Source organism: Phyllopteryx taeniolatus, chromosome 13 (genome assembly GCF_024500385.1).
Source record: "Phyllopteryx taeniolatus isolate TA_2022b chromosome 13, UOR_Ptae_1.2, whole genome shotgun sequence".
NCBI lineage: Eukaryota > Metazoa > Chordata > Actinopteri > Syngnathiformes > Syngnathidae > Phyllopteryx > Phyllopteryx taeniolatus.
The window spans coordinates 25417130-25438150 of NC_084514.1; the positions used below are offsets into that span (position 1 = coordinate 25417130).

The window sequence follows — 21021 nt, forward strand, 5'->3', positions numbered from 1 at the left end:
ATCCTCCTGTTTCAATTGAAAAAGAACCCGGGGAACGGTATCTTCCGACCCCTTAACCTCAATTACGTTGTTTTTTTAACACCAAGCTGATTCATTCTGAACTTTCGGACTTGGTCTTTGGTTTTTGAAGAGTCTCACTCCAAGTATTTACTAACAGCAATCCTCTCTTCTTTATTGCCAAAAACAAATGATCTCTGTTTTGTTGTGGTTTAATTGAATGAAATCTTTGGCTCATCCATTTATTTATCTTCGACAGTGACACAACACCTCAATTGAACTGTAGTCATTTGGAGACACTGCTATTTATAACATCTATGTCATCTGCATCGCAATGATAGTCATAATTAAAGTTCTGAAGAATTTGAACCAAGGGTAGCATATACAGGCTGAACAGGAGGGGTCCAAGAACTGACCTTTGCGGGACCCCATAGGTCATTGCCATTCGATGATATTGAACACTTCCAATGGTTACAAAATATCTCCTTTCCTCCAGGTAGGATCTGAACCATTTAAGGACTGTTCCACTTTGTCCGATCTACGTTTCCAACCTGTTCAGCAGTATATTATGATCTACCGTGTCAAAAGCCGCACTGAGGTCCAACAAGATCAGAATTGACATCTTTCCCGTGTCAGTATTCAACCTTATATCGTTTAGCACGTTGATAAGAACAGAGTCTGTCCTGTAATGAGTTCAGACACCTGATTGAAATGTGTCAAAAAGTCCATTCCAGTTCAAGAAATTGCTGAGTTGATTAAAAATAACTTTCTCAATAATCTTGGCTATGAAAGGGAGATTTGAGATGGGTCTATAGCATGGAAGCGTCCAGCGTTCCATTTTTTAGAAGAAGCTTAATGGGAGCTACTTTAAGAGCTTTAGGAAACTCGCCTGACTGAAGTGAGCAATTGATTTGCTGCAATTCACCTAGCACAAACTTCGCAATAACTTTGAAAAAGTCAGATGGTATTTAGTCAAGACTACTCATTGATGGTTTCAGCTGCTGAACCGTTTTCGCAACAGTTTTTTGTTCAACTGTATCAAATTCTGACATGATAATGGAGTTTTTCCTGGGTGGCTTCAGATGTATCATTTTATCATTTTGCTGATTTGTGCTGATGGATTGTATTTTTTCACTAAAACAACAAGCAAATTAATTGCATTTATCAGCCGTTAGGAGTTCTGGAGCTGAGCTTGTCGACCACAGCAAACAGAGTGCGAGTATTGTTGAAGTTCTTACTGATGATTACAGAAAAGTGTTGATGTCTAGCCCTGACTAACTCTTGGTTAAAATGACCAGACTTTTTCTGTAGAGGTCATAGTCAATTTGGAGTTTAGTTTTTCTCCACTTACTTTCTGCTTTCCTAGACTTTGATTTAGTGCTCCTCCACGGTGTTTTAGGTCGCCTCAAGATTGTCTTAGTTTTAATAGGAGCGACAGCGTTCATGACATTTGAAATTTTCCAGGTGAAATAATCCCCCCAAAAAATTATCAACTCTCAGCATTCACAGTATGTGGCACACCTATGGTCTCCATAAACCTAGTGGCAGTACTCTCATTTATGTACCTTTTCTTAAAAGACATAGAGGTTGTCTGAACTTTTGGAAGAATCTGAATCAAAGAAGACACAAAAATAGTCAGAAATGGTCATATCCTTAATGTCAATTGATAGAATTTCAACCTCCTTAGAGATAACCCGGTCTGAGATGTGACCTTGAGTGTGGGTTGGACTCTTAATATGTTGAGAGAGGTCAAATGTGTCTAATATAGCAGAAAGTTCTTTCGATTTTTCTTTTTTTTTTCCCCCCCCCGTTATTGCCAAAATGTATGTTAAAGTGTCCCGTTATGACAAAATAGTTGGAGTCAGTATAAATAACTGACAGCAGTTCTGAAAAATCCTCCATACATTTTCCAGGTCTATAAATTATATACAATAACCTTTGGGTCACCTTTAACTAAAAAAAGAGATATTCCAAAGAGCTCAAATCACCCATTATAGTTTCTTTACACTGAAATAATTAGTTTAAAATAACAGCAATACCCCAGCCTTTTTTCGCGATTCGACACTTAAAATTTGCTGGTGTTGCCTCATTTAAAATGGTATTACAGCTACTTTCTGTTAACCACATTTCATTTAATAACAAAAAGTCAAGATCATAGGTTGTAATGATATCATTAATCATGGTTGATTTATTACCCAGTGACCTGATTATTAAAAAGAGCTAGTCTCGCAGAGATAACTAGAGACAATGGTTTGATAGATTCACATTTTATCCTCACTACGTTTCCAGTTCTACTTTTTTGTGGCATATTTATTTGACCAACTTTCTGTCCCTTGAAATTACAGGGATGAAAAATGCCTGATCTTCATCGGGATCTGACTTATTCTGGAAAAGATCTCGTAGATATCAGTCAGATTCGCAGGCAAGATTCTTCCTGGGTGGAGGACGGGTGGGGTGGGAAGAAGATCTTGGCGTGGTGTGAGCTTGACTCCAATATTGACAATAGCCTGTCTGTCAGACCTATCATGGCATTTAGGCTATTAGAGAGTGAGTTTTGCGTTGGGCTTTGCTCCAATGATATCTTTAAGATAACCCTTTGTTTCTCCCTTTTTTAGTTTTGGGAGAACTCTGCAAATAATTATCGTTAACATTAGTGTTACCTTTTCCCTTTGTCTTCAACTTTGCAGTCTAATGCATATAGTCCCCGCATATATACAAGCATCTATATTTACATATCGGAATACATATGGAAGACACCTGTCATGGAAATGCATTATTGTCAAAGGGGGTTGGGGTACACTAACTTTGTATTCTGGTAACTGCATTTTTGTACTCACCTGCCCACCTGTCGCTATCCCATCTGGAGTTGCCGCCCGGACCGCCATCTCAGCTGGTTCTGGCCGCCAAAGGGGGGACTGTAATGGTTATCAACTCTCCGGCCCCCAAGGGTGGCCTGCCGTGTTTCTGTTATATTCTATCCACTCAGTGAACCCCCAATATTCCTGGGGATAAGCCCACAAGCCGACAGTCTGTTTTAACTTCCATGGACATGCCATGCAGATAAGGCTCGTTCTTCCTCCCTCTCAAGACCGAAGAACAAAGACTTTACAGTGGGGACAGACCGGAATTGCCCCAAGGAGATCTGCGTTGCCTCCTTGTGACCCACAGCTCAGGCTTGGGGGAGGAAAAGGGATTGGTGACTGTTCAACAAAGAACAATTCCCCTTTTGATCTGCAGTCAAAAAGCTCTCTCAGCAGATTGATAAGAACCAGACCACCAGTGATCACCACTCGTTAATGGAAAACCGACATCCCCCAGTGGTTACCGAAAACACCGCAAGATGGACTCCTTGTGACTCTATATCATACGTAGCTCAAGAACGAACAATAAAATTAAGGAAATCCTACGTCTGTACAAGCGTGTACAAGCCTGCATGAGTACCCTGACTGTACGCCTTGATTTCTGTATCATTATGTTGATTCTGGAAGCTTTGCGATAAGTCTGTTCATGAGAACTGTGCCACAGGGTTACAAACATAGAATATATTAAATAATGCTACGCAAAACAGATGAAATAGTGTTGTGTTGAACAGTAGTAGTTGATCTGCCAGAACCCATATACAGTGTTCCCTCGTTTTTGGCGGTTAATGGGGACCAGAACCCCCCGCGAAAGGTGTAAAACCGCGAAGTAGGATTTGCCCCCCCCACCGAGGAATTATCGTGGATGTGTATGTGGGTACCAGAATGTTAAAAATATGTAAACAGTATTTATACTTTACATATTTGAGACAAAGATTACAGCAGTACACGTGTTTACTTAAACCTTTAATTATAAAACCTTATACCTTATAATTAACATTTATTATACAGTAATTAACATTCATCAACATTGCCTTCTGAGAGAGGCGAAGAGGCTTGTGTTGGAGGCTCTCACTTGACTCGGAGACTCTTCTGCTGGAGGCGCTGACGGTGTAGCTGGGGTTTTTACCTTGGAGAAAAACATGGTGATGGGCAGTTGTTGTCTTTGTTTTTTCTTTTGCTTCAAAATTCCCCTGTACAAGGACATAACCCCGTCAACACGATTGCTAAACTCGACAGCTCGAACACTTTTGTCGTCAATGTCTTGTGCAAATTGTTGCATTGCCCTTGCCATGTTGCACAATTCTTGCAGGTTCTCCAGGGTAAGGCCATGCTTTTCTGTTACTTCTTCATCTTCCTCTTCGTTGTCTTCCTCACTTGCAGACTTTGTCATCGCAAGGAGGTCTTCGTCTGTCAGTGGGTCCAAGTGGGAATCAATAAGGGCGCTGACGTCTTCCTCCACGTAACGACGAGCAGCATCGTTGTCAGCAGAGGAAGCCTCACCATACAGAGGCACGCATCTGAGGCCGTATCTTTATTGAAATTTTTCGAACCAGCCTTTGCTGGCTGAAAAGCCTCTTCCTCGAGGAGGCGAATCACTCTTGGCAGCGCTAGTACTGGCTTGAGGTTCGTCAGCACCTTCTTCAGCCTCTTCATTGTCATCATCGGGCAAGAGTTGGTCGTAGAGAGCTTTGGCCTTTGTCCTGATAATATTAGTGTCCAAACTCACTGTCTTTTCCCTGAAATCAGCAATCCACAATGCCAATGCAACTTCCATTTTCACAATTCCTCCTTATTGAAGGTTATTGAAGCAGTTTTGCGGATGTTTGCTTCCTCTTTCTTGATGTACCGCACTGTAGATTCATTCACGCCATAATGGCGTGCCACAGATGCATAACTTCTGCCGTCTTTGATCAAATCTAAAAGTTTCACTTTTTTGCTGATGGTCATCATCTTCTTCTTCCTCTTGGGCGCCCCAGAGGAAGCTTTCGCAGGGGCACAGCGCTTCGGGGGAATTGTAAGGGCTTGATTGACAAATACAAAAATTTATTGCTTAAACAAAAAAAGTAATTGCGAAACAACAGCGCGGACGAGACTGGCGAGACACAAAAAGGGAAGATGCTGGGTGTGGCTGCGCAGCCAATCAGCTCACGGGATCCACTCGTGCGCTCATGTCGCGCCAGGAACCAATACGCGCCTTGTATGAGTGCCCGTACAGTACAGGCATGCACAAAGCCTCTGAGTCAACTCATCTCTTTGTTTGGCATGCAGGGAAACCTTCTCTCGCGCGCATCAACATGAAACAACGCGTCTTTCCGCAATATGGCTGTATTATTATGATTTTTTTTTATTTTATTAATATTTTGGAAAAACCCGCGAAGCACTGAAGCCGTGAAACGCGACGTGGCGAGGGAACACTGTGTGTGTGTATATATATATATATATATATATATATATATATAAGAGAGACAGAGAGAGAGAAATTTTGAAACTAGGAAAACGAACACCTGCCTGCTCGATTATTCCAGCACCCCTAAACTGGTTTGACTTTTTGATACACAGGCCTTGAGGTCAGCGGTAACCTGGGGTCAAGAGAAGTTCCAACTTTTGCTTCAGGAGAGTGGAGTTGGTAAGAGTGGTCGAGCAGCGAACCCGAGTCTCGAAGAACTTCGTTACCGCTGGATGCTCTACAAGTCCAAGCTAAAGGATGTAGGTGTCCTCCGAACCCGGGTTAGTTCTAAGGTGAGTTGACTACCCCTTGAGAGTTGTCCATCCAAAATTGTGGACGCTAATTTCTCGTGTGATGCAAAAAAAAATTTACCCCCCCCCCAAAAAAAAGGTTGACGGTCGGTTGCACATTACACATGTATAAGAAAAATTTTGAAATTCTTACGTATACTGGCACATAACCTCCAGACATGAGCCAAATAAATCCGAAAGATGCGCTGTAGCTTTCATGAAAAATAGCTGTACTTCAACCAGTCATAGACACTAGCCACACGCTTACTCAAGTGAGTGACAATGAGGTAGGTCAAGAGGAAAAGGGAGGATAAACACACACAAGGTCTATTGATATTATTTAGGGAATAATTAAACCTAAGTGACATGACACGGCATTCTTAACTATTTACAATGACGCTCAGCATGCTGTGGATTCCTCGGTGAATCAAAATGGTGTCAGGCTGCGCTCTGTCTATGCGTGCTCTGTCTTGACGTAACTGCGCGGTGAGGTCATCGTAGGGGTGGGTGATCTATGGAATATACTAGATATATCACGGGTTGTTACATGTGAAATGTACAGTCGAAAATGACTATATTGTGACTATCGAGTACAAATCCTTACGTTTTCTGCTTTCAATCTCTGCTGGTGCGCGTCTCACAGTAAGCAGCATACTCCCCCGCCCATCCAGAAAACTCCTGCACGCGGGCATGCTTTTGTATGAGCTTAGAATTGAGGAAATTTCATTTTCATGTTCAAAATCCCACTGTAGTGTCTGCTTGATTCATTATATTGGTGTCACAGAGATGCCAAATTTTACGATTTGGCCGTATTTTGTTGTTGCCATTTGCCCGGTGTTCCGAGTTTACGCCGAAATCGAAAACAGTCCGCACACCGGAGAGCAAGAGACAACATGCGGTCATGTAAATTACTTGAGGTTTGCCAGTGAGCAGCCACAGACGAGTCCAAAAACTTGAATTGAATTAATACCTTATCACACACGCCAGCCAAAATGAGGGGCCATATACTATACTCAATATTTTATATGACCAATTTTATGTTTGTTCACACAATAGTACTGAGGTTTTTTTTAATGCATTTTTCATTTTAGAGTTTTGTCAGATGTTTTTGAGTAGTACAACCCCAATTCCAATGAAGTTGGGACGTTGTCCATCCATTTTCTGAGCCGCTTATCCTCACAAGGGTCGCAGGAGTGCTGGAGCCTATCCCAGCTATCATCGGGCAGGAGGCGGGGTACACACTGAACTTATTGGCAGCCAATTGCAGGGCACACTTAAACAAACAACCATTCACACTCACATTGACACCTAGGGGCAATTTAGAGACTTCAGTTAACCTACCATCCATGTTTTTGTGATGTGGGAGGAAACCGGAGTGCCCGGAGAAAACCCACGAAGACATGGGGAAAACATGCAAACTCCACACAGGCGGGGCCAGGGATTGAACCCCGGTCCTCAGAACTGTGGGGCAGACGCTCTAACCAGTTGTCGCCTGTGATGTTGTGTTAAACATAAATAAAAACAAAATACAATGATTTGCAAATCATGTTTGACCTATATTTAATTGAATACACTACAAAGACAAGATATTTAATGTTCAAACTGATAAACTTTAGTGTTTTTAGCAAATAATCATGAACTTAGAATTTGATGGCTGCAACACGTTCCAAAAAAGCTGGGACAGGGTCATGTTTACCACTGTGTTACAGAATCAGAACTCAGAATCATCTTTATTTGCCAAGTATATCCAAAAAACACACAAGGAATTTGTCTCTGGTAGTTGGAGCCTCTCTAGTAAGACAACAGACAGGCAATTGACAGAGAATACTTTTGAGACATAAAGACATTGACAAAAAAAAACCAACACAGTCACTGAGCAGTAAAGGGTTGCTAGTTATCTGGTAATGCCGGTACATTTTTTATTTTTTTTTGACAATTGTGCAAGAAGATGCAGAGTCCTCTAGCACTTAGAGCAGTTCAATAACTAATATTGCAATAGTCCGGTGCAATGACCATTGTGCAAAGGGCGCCGAGACTTCAAGGAGTGTATGCGGTTTAAAGTGACGAGTAGTGTGATAATCTGGGACAATGTTGGTTGTGCAAATGTTGCAGATACTCCTCAATCAGTGTGCAAATGGAGCAGATGCTACTCTGGCATGAGTGGCCAGTATATGCAAATAGTGCAGCGTGGCGAGACAACTACAGTGAGTGCACAAGTAATGTATAATTAGCCCCACAGAAATGTGACAACGAACTCAAGTCAAAAAAATGCCAGCATGTTGTAATGGAATTGTAGGTTAGGTGTTTAAGAAGTTGATCGCAAGAGGGAAGAAGCTGTTGGAATGTCTTCTAGTTCTAGTTTGCATTGATCGGTATCGCCTACCTGAGGGAAGGAGCCGGAAGAGCTGGTGACCGGGATGCGGAGGGTGCGAGAGGATTTTGCATGCTCTTGTCTTAGTTCTGGCAGTGTGCAAGTCCTCAAGGGTGGGTAGGGGGGTACCGACAATCCTTTCAGCAGTTTTGATTGTCTGTTGCAGTCGGAGTTTGACCTTTTTTGTAGCAGCATCAAACCAGACTGTGATAGAAGAACACAGGACTGATTCGATGACCGCTGTGTAGAACTGCCTCAGCAGCTTCTGTGGCAGGACGTGCTTTCTCAGAAGCCGCAGGAAGTACGTCCTCTGCTGGGCCTTTTTGAGGACGGAGTTGATGTTGGTTGCCCACTTCAAAATCAGGTCCTGAGAGACTGGAATTCCCAGGAACTTGAAGGTCTCGACGGTTGACACCTGGCAGCTGGACAACGTGAGGGGCAGCTGTGGCGAAGGATGCCTCCTGAAGTCCACGATCATCTCTACAGTCTTGAGCTTGTTCTGCTCCAGCCGCTCCACTTCCTGTCGATATGCAGACTCGTCACCGTCCTTGATGAAGCCGATGACAGTGGTGTCATCTGCAAACTTCACCTTTTAACAACATTCAATAAACGTTTGGTAACTGAGGTCACTAATTGTTGAAGCTTTCTTTCCCATTCTTGCTTGATGTACAGCTTCAGCTGTTCAACAGTCCGGGGTCTCCGTTGTCGTATTTTACGCTTCATAAAACGCGTTGATTTTATTAATCAAGTAAATATTCATTTCACAATTAACGTATTTTCATTTAATGCAATTTTATGAGTATACATTAAATTAAATGGATATGCATGATGTATCCCATCCAGGTCACATTTGGAAGCCAAAAAGACAGTTCGACTGCCTGGGAGGAGCAAAGTTTTTGTGCACAAGGGCTACATTGGATTTTTAAAATGGACAGATGTTTTATGTGTACTCTGACAATAATCTTCAACTCGGAGTGGTAATAAACAGTTTGAATCCTTTTTTTTTTTTGGGATGAATTGTTCAATTGTTATTTGCCAAACTGCTGTTTATTGTAAAGTGAACTGAGTTGAGTTCACTGCCATTCTACAGTGCTCATATCTCAAGTTTGTGCTCGCAAGACAAAGTAAAAAATCAGCTGAATGACTGCTCCTATCTCGAAAACCTCGCAAATCGGGCCACCTCATCTCATCTCAAGGCAACACTGTACTAAATGAGCAGGAAAATAATGTACTGTGCAGTTTTTTTTACTAATGTGTTTGGTGAAAATGTTTTGAGGTATTGTGTACACGCTTATCAAGTAAATCTCACTTTTTTGTGGAAAAGTACCATATATACTGTAGTAAAAATGTTTTCTGTTTCCTTTGCAGAAAATCACTGTCAAACGAGGGGAACCTGCCACTGGAGCAACAGCGTATAAGGTACCATAAAACTAATATATATTTCATGAAAGAACAGGGAATTACAGTTTGTTTATTTTCTCTGTGATTGGTCAGCAGAGGGCACTAGGCTGCCACCCCACCACGCATGGTGGTGACCACATGACTTTCCTTAGAGGAAAAAAAACAATAAATAAATAAAGTGAATAATAGAATAAACATTTTTAGAAACCAGTCCAAGGTGGACTCTGCCTCTCGCCCGAAGTCAGCTGGGATAGGCTGCGGCACACCAGCATCTCTGAGGTTTAGTGGCATTTATGTATGAGTGGTATAAATAGTATACAGTTAATCATGAGTAAATATATTTTGCTCATGTCTGTTGTCTCAATGACATTTCCATTCTAGGGCGCATAAATCTTGATCCATTGACTCTTGTTAAGTCAAAAAGACTTGATAGGACTCCTTCATCAGCTTGACGGCATCCCTCACCGTTGGTGTCTACTAACGGGTTCGGGGATTGCCGCCACAACAGGCACCAACCACCTTGCGGCCACAGCTCTGGTCGGCCTCCTCAGTCATGGAGGCGCGGAAAACGGTCCACTCGGACTCGATGTCCCCCGCCTCCCCCGGAACATGAGCAAAGTTCTGTCGGAGGTGGGAGTTGAAACTCCTTCTGACAGGGGATTCTGCCAGACGTTCCCAGCAGACCCTCACAATACGTTAGGGCCTGCCACGTCGGACCGGCATCTTCCCCCACCATCGGAGCCAACTCACCACCTGGTGGCGATCAGTTGACAGCTCCGCCCCTCTCTTCACCCGAGTGTCCAAGACATGCCGCTGCAAGTCCGATGACACGACCACAAAGTCGATCATCGAACTGCGACCTAGGGTGTCCTTGTGCCAAGTGCACGTATGGACAACCTTAACCTCGTTATGGACAATCCGTGATGAGCGCAGAAGTCCAATAACAGAACACCGCTCGGGTTCTGATCAGAGGGGGGGCGTTCCTCCCAATTTCGCCCTTCCAGGTCTCACTGTCATTGCCCACGTGAGCATTGAAGTCCCCCAGCAAAACCATGGAGTCCCCAGCGAAAGCGCTCTCCAGGACCCCTTCCAAGGACTCCAAAAAGGGTGGGTACTCTGAACTGCTGTTTGGTGCATAGGCACAAACAACAGTCAGGACCCAGTCCTCCACCCGAAGGCGGTGGGAGGCTACCCTCTCGTCCACCAGGGTGAACCCCAACGTACAGGCGCCGAGCCGTGGCGCAATAATTATACCCACACCTGGTCAGCGCCTCTCACCGTGGGCAACTCCAGAGTGGAAGAGAGTCCAACCCCTCTCGAGTGGACTGGTACCAGAGCCCAAGCTGTGCGTGGAGGCGAGTCCGACTATATCTAGTCGGAACTTCTCGACCTCACACACCAGCTCGGGCTCCTTCCCTGCCAGAGAGGTGACATTCCACATCCCGAGAGCCAGCTTCTGTAGCCGGGGATCGGATCGCCAAGGTCCCCGTCTTCGACCACCGCCCAGCTCGCACTGTACCCGACCCCTATGGCCCCTCCCACAGGTGGTGAACCCATGGGAAGGGGGACCCACGTTACCCTTTCGGGCTGTGCCCGGCCGAACCCCATGGGCGCTCGCCTTCAAGCCCCACCTCCAGGCCTGGCTCCAGAGGGAGGCCCCGGTGACCTGCATCCGGGCAAGGGAAACCTGAGTCCATTTTTTTGTCGTCATCATAAGGGGTCTTTGAGCCGTGCTTTGTCTGGTCCCTCACCTAGGACCTGTTTGCCATGGGTGACCCTGCCAGGGGCATAAAGCCCCAGACAACTTAGCTCCTAGGATCATTGGGACACACAAACCCCTCCACCACGATAAGGTGACGGCTCAAGGCAGGGACATGGCGTAGAGACTTAACAAGAAATTTATGTAGTTTAAATTGACTAGTAGTGTGATAATCTGGGACAATGTAAATTGTGCAAATGGTGCAGATACTTCTCAAGCACATGAGTGGCCAGTATTGGTCAACAAAAGATATGCAAGTAATGCAGGGTGGCGAGACTACTACAGTGAGTGCATGAGTAATGTATAATTTGCCCGACAAAGATGTGACAACAATCTCAAGATATAATTGGCAGCATGTTACAATGGAATTAGTAAATTAACTTTAAGAAGTTAATGCCAAGAGGGAAGAAGCTGTTGAAATGTCTGCTTGTTTTAGTTTGCATTAATCGATAGCGCCGACCTTAGAGAAGGAGCTGGAAGAGGTGGCGACCAGGATGTAGAGGGTCCAAGAGGATTTTGCATGCTCTTGTCTTAGTTCTGGCAGCGTGCAAGTCCTCAAGCGTGAGTAGGTGGGTACCGACAATCTTTTCAGCAGTTTTGATTGTCCGTTGCAGTCGGAGTTTGTCCTTTTTTGTGATGGATGAACACAGGACTGATTCGATGACTTCTGTGTAGAACTGCCTCAACAGAACCTGTGGCAAGCCGTGCTTCTGTAGAAGCCGCACAAAGTACATCCTCTGCTGGGTGTTTTTGAGCAAGGAGTTAATGTTGGTCTCCCAAATCAGGTCCTGAGAGACTGTAATTCCCAGGAACTTGAAGGTCTACATGGTTAACTCAGGGCAGTTGGACAGCGTGAGGGGCAGCTGTGGCGAAGGATTCCTCCTGAAGTCTACAATCATCTCTACAGTCTTGAACGTGTTCAGCTCCAGGTTGTGTCGGGTGCCCCACAGCTCCAGCCGCTCTACTTACTGTCGATGCGCAGACTTGTCATCGTCTTTAATGAGGCTGATGACTGTGGCGTCGACTGTCAACTTCAGGAGTTTGACAGCCGGGTGCGTTGAAGTGCATTCGTTCGTGTAGAGAGAGAAGAGCAGCAGAGATAGAACACAACCTTGGGGCGCCCCAGTGCTGGTGGCCTCACCTGCAGTTTCCTGACCGTCAGGAAGCTATAAATCCACTGGCAGATGGCAGGCGAGACGCTGAGCTGGAGAAGCTTGGAGGAGAGGAGTTCGTGGATGATGGTGTTGAATGCATAGCTGAAGTCTACGAACAGGATCCTCAGGTAGGTTTCCACGCCGTCGAGGTGTTCTAGGTTGAAGTTCAGTCTCATGTTGACTGCGTCATCCACAGACCTGTTTGCTCAGTAGGCAAACTGCAGGGGGCCCATTAGGGACCTGTGATGCTCTTGAGGTGGTCCAGCACGAGGCGTTCAAAGGACTTCATGACCACAGATGTCAGGGAAACAGGCCTGTCGTCATTCAGAACCGAGATTGCAGGTTTCTTGGGGACTGGGATGATAGTGTGGAGGGTTTGAAACAGGATGGTACTTCACACAGTTCCAGAGATCTATTGAAGATCTGTATGAAGACTGAAGCGAGCTGGTCCGCGCAGACTTTTAGGTAGGATGGGCACACAAGGTGTGGGCCTGGTGCTTTGTTGATCTCTTTTAGTTTGAAGATGCGTCTCACCTCTTGTTTGTGGATGGTCAGCACAGGAGGGTGAGTCAGAGGTGTAATGGTGGTCGGTGGTGCGGCTGGGTGGGTGTTGGCTGTGAAGGTGTCCTTTTCAAATCTGCAATAGAAGGTATTCAAGTCGTCGGCTAGTCCTTTATTGTTCTCAGCTTGGGGGATGATCGCTTGTAATTGGTTGACGATTGTAATGCGTGGCAGACTGATTCAGAGTCGTTAGCAGTGTAGCGTATATTGGTCAAAAATGGAATTAATTTAGGAGAAAAGAATAAGCCGGAAGCGACGCTTGCATTACTTCCCGTTCACCGTAATTTTAAGTTTAATTGTTAAAATCAAACTAATGTCTCGAAAGGGCACCATGTCACTTTAAATTTTAGGAAAAATGACAACCCTTTTTATCAGTCTCGTAATCTGAATGTTGCTACACATGAAATTTTGAGTTCTAGATTTTAGAGGTTTGCTTACTACTCAGAACACACACACAAAATACAACCAAGAGTGGCATTGTATTGTATATTTAATGACATCTAATTGGATCTCAAGGCGAACACACAAAAGGGGTCTAACTAAACAAAGAATATAACACTAATAACGGTAAAAAGGAGGAAAATCGGCATACGAGAAGGGGAATAGAACATCGTGTGTTGGACTGAAGTTGGAAACGTGAGCGTTTACTGCGTCCAGTGCGGATAGGAGAGAGAGGACAAATTTGAGATTTTGTCTGAAGCAAGTAATTTCCCCGAAATTATTTGGCACTAATATTGTAGTCTGGCAAAATTGCCGTGTTTACTCACGATCATAAGTTCAAGGTGGTGGGTAGTAGGCTCTCTTTGGAAGTGGCTCAGGAAACAAGGGGGCAGATTTGGTTGCAGATGAAAACGATGTAGAAAAATAATAAAAACAAAATAAAAGAGGCGGGAGAAGAAAAATGGCTGGTCATCACGCCTTCTTGGGAGAACCAGACGTCTCTCTTCCTGCCACTTTTTGTGGCTCACTGGCAATTTCAGAGCGATCCCCCTTGGCTGGGAGCGTACCAGGTCCCTTAGTAGTAGTGGCTCTGATCGCATAGTGGAGACCCACTGTTAGGCTGGGAAGCCATGTCGGTTCTATCCCGCCTCGCGGTTACCAAGCCGTGTGCCCGCACAAAAGAAAGTGGAAATGGGGGAGCGGTGGCCAATGGCCAGCCCGGCTGGCGAGCTTCCAGCACGGTAAGAGGAGAGGAGAAAAACACAAGACTAGTGGGAGAAGGTGTGAGTTAAGAGTTAAATACCCCAGAGGCAGGGAATGGGCAAGAGAGATTCCCGACTTGGAGAAGACCACACCCATCAGCCTGAATCTTGTCTACAAATTTGATCAAATGGGTTTAAAATCATATATTAATCTAAAACACTCCCAACTTTGTACTCTCACGTGTAGAATCATCGTTTAAATTTTGGTCATGGCAGATCGGTTGCTTATTGTCCAATACATTTCGTACTGTTTGATTTCAAATCACAAAGAACAGTTCTCAAAAATCTTGCGCAGGACCTGTAGATCTGACAATGTGTGACACAGATACGAAGGCATACATTTGGAATAGTTCTACAGAATTTGTAAGATCTCAAAAAGGACATTTTATCTTCCGTTAACAAACAGGCGAGTCCACCAGTTGGAGCTTGCAGTTCCTCTCAACGGCAATTGGTGGCGCCTCACGTGCGTGGTTGAATATTAACCACATAGTCTTCTTGGAAGGATGGTGCCTCAACCTTTTAGTCGGGGAAGGAGTCTTGTGAAGCCAGGAAGCTGCTAATTAAGTTAAGGTCCGCTTGACGTACAGCAGGCATTCTCCTAGTGGCCATCTCACAGCAGGGCAGTGTGGAGGAGTGGGGTTATCAAGTGGTTGGGAGTCCCTGTGGCACCTCAGTTTGCGGGGTGCATGTCCGGTACATATCCCCCCTTAATCGACGAGAGTCCGGGTCGATGGCGGGTCTCGGTGACGTCTCCTTGGAAGGTGGCACAGGTTGGCAGGTACACACAGCAATGCAGTTACCAGAGTACAACATTAGTGCATACCCCACCCCCTTTATGGCTATTACAGCTGTCCATGACAGCATCTTACTCTGTGTGTGTCTATATGTGAATATATATCTCAATGTTTTTTCTATGTGGTGAGGTCAAGAGATTGAACAGTTAAGAGAAACGGGGGAAAGGAATACCACGAACGTTAGCGAAGAGTCTTTGTAGTGCTCTTCAAAAATAAGAAAAAGAGGAGATGAGAGAGAAAAAAGTATTATTAAAAAAAAATAAAAAATTCATTCAGCCCAGCTCCTTCCGAGCAAAACAGTCTCCAAAAAAAACAAAAATAAAAGGAAAAACAAAACTCTACTATGAGGGGCGAACCACTCAAATAGTAAACAAAAATCAGAATTATCTTTATTTGCCAAGTATGTCCAAAAAACACACAAGGAATTTTTCTCCGGTAGTTGGAGCCTCTCTTGTACGACAACAGACAGTCAATTGACAGAGAACACCTTTGAGACATAAAGACATTGAGAAAAACAGTCACTGAGCAATAAAGGGTTGCTAGTTATCTGGTAATGCCGGTACAATTTTTATTTTTTTTCTTGACAATTGTGCAAAAAGATGCAGAGTCCTCTAGCAATTAGAGCAGTTCGAATGAAAGTGTCCTTTTCAAATCTGCAGTAGAAGGTCTTCAAGTCGTTGGCTAGTGTGCTATTGTTCTCAGCTTGGGGGGATCATCGCTTGTAATTGGTCAGCGATTGTAATGCATGCCAGACTGATTTAGAGTTGTTAGCGCTAAACTGTTTTTCCAACTTTGCTGCATAGTTCCTCTTTGCAATGTTAATTTCTTTAGTCAGCTGGTTTCTAGCGCGATTATACATGGTATGCGCTCTGATATGCGTCCTCCTTAGCTTTGCGAAGCTGCTTAAGTTTGGCAGTTTGTTGTTGTTGAATGTGCGAAATGACTGTTGGCACACAAACCTCTTCACAGAAACTGATATAGGATGTGACAGTGTCCGTATATTCATCCAGGCTGCCAGCTGAATTTTTAAAGACACTCCAGTCTGTGCAGTCTAAACAGCTTTGAAGTTCCATCTTTGCTTTATTGGTCCACTTTTTCACTGTTTTCACTTCTCACATTTAAGTTCTTGCCTGTATGTCGGTATTAAGTGAATTAAGGAGTGATCAGACGAGCCCAGGGGTGACGAGGTTTGGCACGGTATGCGTTATTTAGCGTAGTATAGCAGTGGTCTAAAATGTTACTTTCCCTGGTGGGACAGTCGATGTGCTGCTTGTATTTAGGGAGTTCGTGGTTGAGTTTAGCTTTGTTAAAGTCCCCGAGAATAATGAGGGGTGTGTCTGGGTGTTTTTTTTTTTTAATTTCGTTGACTTGTTCGGCGAGCGTTAGCAGTGCGGGGTTCGTGTTAGCTTGAGGCGGAATGTATACACCAGCCAGAATGAATGATGCGAACTCGTGAGGCGAGTAGAATGGCTTACAGTCCAAAAACAGCGACTCCAAATATGGGCTGCAGTGTGTGCTGAGCTCAGTGACGTCCGTACACCATTTTTCGTTGATATAGAAGCATATCCCGCCGCCTTTTGTTTTCCCCGATGATTCCATGTCGCGGTCTGCCCTGTGAAGATGGAAGCCGGGAAGCATGACGGCACTATCGGGTACAGCGTCACAAAGCCAAGTCTCCGTAAAGAGACGGAACGTCCGAAGTCTTTACTGGTCTTTATCAGAAGATGAAGCTCATCCATTTTGTTGGGTAGAGAGAGTAGATTCGCGAGGTGGATGGACGGAAATGCCAGTCTGTATCCTCTCTTGCGGAGTTTCACCTGGATGCCGGCTCGCTTCCCTCTGTGTCGTCTCCTCCGCCTCCAAGTGCCAAAGACCGCAGTCACTGCTCCGGTGAGTAACTCAGGGGAAAAAACTGAGAGGATTTGCGAAAGTTGGTGAAAGAAAGTCCGGAGTAGCCTCCTTGATGCTTAGCAAATCTCCCCTTGTGTAAGTGAGTCGTGCAATGCAAAGACGAATGAAAAACACACACAAAAAACAATACTAGAGAGCGCGTAACTGAGGCGACCACACGGGTAGGCGCCATCTTGCACATATGAAAGGTGAAAGGTAGGTGGTTTTAGTCTTGACAGAGGGGAGAAACCTTAGCCGAGGTATAGAGGAAGTGAGGAGGTCCACCTCCTGTTTAGGTTGAGCTGGGTCAATGTCGCTCGGGTTCAGCCCTTCCTTTCCTACGAAAGACCTCAGGCAAGCCTTGGAGTGCTTTTCGAGCAGTGCCGCAACTGGAGGGTCGTTTGTTAGAGCAGGAAGGTTATGTTGGAAATCATGCAGTGGGCGAGGATGGTTAGGGCCACAAAGTTAGTCTGTAGCAGAGCCGGAATGTGCAAACACGGGCTCTGGTGTCTTAGCATTGGTCATGTCAATTCCCTGAGTTCCTTCAAATTTAACTTGTTCAAGCCTTTTGCGGTCAAATTCAAATTTGTGCTGTTTGAAAAACTTGGAAATCACAATTTGGCCGTCGTAACTGCTGGATAAGAGGGGGGTACCAAGTGGCATCCTCACTATGCAACGTGGCATCTTTGAGGGCGTCGCTGATTGCCCAAGCGACAAGACAAATAGGAGTCAAGTGAGAATATAATTTGGTTTAATTTTGTTTTAAAATTGAGTTTATTTTATTATGACATTTTGCCAGTTTTGAGTTCACTCATTTCCTTAATTGACTCTTTTTGATTGTTACATTCAGGCAAAATTGTTTACTCACCAATCAGTGAGAGAAGTGAGAGCGAGAGGATGAAGCAATCTTTCTGATATTTGGCCTGTATTCTGTTGTCACAATCCTGAGGCACTGTCTAAGATGTATATTGGAGAGTCTGTTTCTGTCCTGACATTTGATATGAAAATGATGACGTGCATATATATATGTGGGTGGGAACATTGTGAGTAAGAGCATTGCAACAGCTCTGGTGTTTTTGAATCGAGATTGTGAAACCATGTTGATCCAAAAGTCACTCACCCCAACATCTTTGTGCTTTGAGCAAATCAGATTTTGCCATGTCATAAACCTCCATCTGAAGAGCTGCCTCATCAATAGAAGATATCAGTATTTTGGCTTCTGCAGTCCACTGGCCATCAGCTGAAACAGAGAATGGCTGTCTCAGGAAGAGGAGGATATCACATGGGAGTTGTTCCTTGAAGTTTTCTGGCAGACTCAACACAAAATCCTTCATCACTGGATGTTCCTGCATGTGGTGCTTTTCACAATGCTCCCGCCGACATGGAAAGTGCAACTTTCTTACATGAATGTCTCTCTCCAGAAGGTGCAGCTTTGACTGGAAAGCTTCAACTGTTTTGCACAAATCAGCAACAGTGTGGTTTTTGCCTGTAGCTGCAGATTTAGGTGGTTTAGATGTCATACAAAAAAATTACATCGGCCATCACCTTCTTATCATTCAAAAAGGTCAGAAATTCTTGCGCGTTTTTTTTCTGCAGATTGGACAATGACGCAAGCTCATCCTGTAGGTCACACACCCGCTCCAGCACACGGCCTTTACTCAAACAGCTAACATCGTTATGCAGCAAAAGATCCTTGTGTTCAGCTTCACATAGTTCCAGAGAACTATTGAAGATCTGTGTGAAGACTGGAGTGAGCTGGTCCATGCAGACTTTGAGGCAGAATGGAGACACAAGGTCTGGGCCCACCGCTTTTTTGATCTTGTTTGAAGATACGTCTTACCTCCTCTTCATGGATGGTCAACGCAGAAGGGGAAGTCACAGGTGTGATGGTGCTTGGTGGTGCGGCTGGGTGGGTATGTGGTGTGAAAGTGTCCTTTTCAAATCTGCAGTGGAAGATGTTCGTCGTCAGCCAAACTTCACGTTTGTCTTCAATAACTGAATAACTGAAAAATATGATCCATTTGGTTGAAATTTAGAGGGGACTTTTTTCTCGACTTTCTACTTTTTGAGATACTCTACATACCAATGCCATAACACTGCCTGCGGGTTTGATGCAATTGCTTTGATCCCTTCTCCATAATTTTCTCATCATTCTGAAGTTAACCTTTTTTTAATCTGACAAAGACAAAATAATCCGTTTATTGACAGCACCGGCGTATAAGCCACACGCACTAAATTTAAAATGGTGTGCACGCCCTAGCCTGGAGGTGGCAGTTGGGTGACAAAGGTACAGTTGATTGATAATGACAAGTTGAGAGTCCGCAAACTAAACTAAAGGTAAATCGGTTCAACTTTTTTCCACAGTGCATGTGATGATTGTTGGATGTTCTATTTGTTTGCGTTGCTGCCGTGTAAATGCCAAAGTAACAGTTGTTTAATGGGTTAAAATGACTTCTTCTGTTCAAATATCTAGACTGTCTCACTTTTGTTCTGGTGTGGTTCTCACCCCTAGTCCCCTTGTTCCTGTCCCTCTGTCTCTCCCCTAAAACCCTTTTCTGTCCGGCTGCATTTTCAATAAATCCATCCATTTTCTGAGCTGCTTCTCCTCACTAGGGTCGCGGGCATGCTGGAGCCTATCCCAGCTATCATCGGGCCGGAGGCTATGTACACCCTGAACTGGTTGCCAGCCAATCGCAGGGCACATACAAACAAACAACCATTCGCACTCACATTGCATATCTGTTGTTGACCAGTACTGGCCACTCATGCCAGAGTAGCTTCTGCCCCATTTGCACACTGACTGAGGAGTATCTGCAACAATTGCACAATCAACATTGTCCCAGATTATCGAGATGCTAGTCACTTTAAACCGCATACACTCCTTGAAGTCTCGGCGCCCTTTGCACAATGGTCATTGCACCGGACTATTGCGAGATTAGTCATTCAAACTGCTCTAAGTGCTAGAGGACTCTGCATCTTTTTGCACAATTGTTTAAAAAAAAATAAAAAATAAATACATTGTACTGGCATTACCAGATAACTAGCAACCCTTTATTGCTCAGTGACTGTTTTTCTCAATGTCTTTATTTGACAGTTGACTGTCTGTTGTCGTACTAGAGCGGCTCCAACTACTGGAGACAAATTCCTTGTGTTTTTTTGGACAAACTTTGCAAATACAGACGATTCTGATTTTGATTCACACCTACGGGCAGTTTAGAGTTGTCAATTAACCTACCATGCATGTTTTTGGGATGTGGGAGGAAACCGGAGTGCCTGGAGAAAACGCACGCAGGCACGGGGAGAACATACAAACTCCACACAGGCGGGTCGGGGATTGAACCCCGGTCCTCAGAACTGTGAGGCAGGCGCTCTAACCGTTCTAACCACTCTTACACCGTGCCGCCTAAACATGAGAATAATTTTTAAAATTTAAAATAAGCAGAGGGAGTATTTCAAACTCCCCTGTTGCACACCAAAACTGTTCCAGCACAAAGGCATACAGACCCACCATTCTGCAAGGCCAAGCAGCTGAACAGGACAGGTTTTATAAGAATTAATAAAAAATGACTGCGATAGCGATGCTAATTTTTATTAACACGTCTATTGGGTCTCACGTTGTATATTAGAATTAAACTTATAGACTTACAGACTTATATCAGGCCACTGATAATAGCAGTGATGATGTGTTGAAAGTACTTGTAGTGAACATTTATGACAAACAGCTGGAAGAAAGAACAGTGAGTCTTATTTGGAGAACTGTTACCTCTACCAAACTCAACTCAACATTCAGGCCGGGCAGAGTACATACAAATACAAGTGAAAACCAAATCTGTAGAAAATAGTAACAAAAGTAATAGTGGAAAATGGCCCAACGTAACGCTGGCGGGGTGAGCCACATTGTTATGCTTATACAGTAAACCCTCGTTTATTGTGGGCCTTGCGTTCCAGGAAAACCCTGCAATAAATGAAATCTGCGAAGTACCGAAATATTTATGATATAAGTTATCTTCCTTTATACATTTAAGTTTCATATAAGCAACTCAATGCCAATATGGGATACTTCAGAGAGGTACAGGTACAGTATTTTATTTGTCCACTTGAGATCACCATCCAGACACACGACACAAGCACATGCCTGTTAAAGGCTCTGCTTGAGTGAATTGAACAGCAGCCTATGCAGACATGGTGTGAACAGGCAATTTCCTGCCTTAAGCATTGGCACCGTTCCTCACACTGATGGTCCTGGCAATGTAGTCAGCGAAAAGCATTACAGGAACCCAGCATTCACTGGGGTG

General features: G+C 44.3%; 1 protein-coding gene across 11 annotated transcripts in view; it reads left to right on the plus strand.

Annotated features, from left to right (window-relative positions):
* LOC133487608 (nesprin-3-like) overlaps positions 1 to 21021 on the plus strand; it is a 281178-nt gene that overhangs the window by 119439 nt on the left and 140718 nt on the right. For 6 of the 11 annotated variants that reach the window (XR_009791407.1, XR_009791406.1, XM_061794488.1 and 3 more), the window contains exons 14-15: positions 5418 to 5597; positions 9334 to 9384. Coding sequence is in view for 9 of the 11 variants with exons in the window: in XM_061794488.1 (XP_061650472.1) it covers positions 5418 to 5597; positions 9334 to 9384 (231 nt within the window). In the remaining 2 variants the exon portion in view is untranslated. Of the gene's footprint in view, positions 1 to 5417; positions 5598 to 8329; positions 8780 to 8808; positions 8943 to 9055; positions 9286 to 9333; positions 9385 to 21021 lie in introns of those variants that run through there. The other 5 variants (XM_061794490.1, XM_061794496.1, XM_061794486.1 and 2 more) reach the window with 4 other exon arrangements.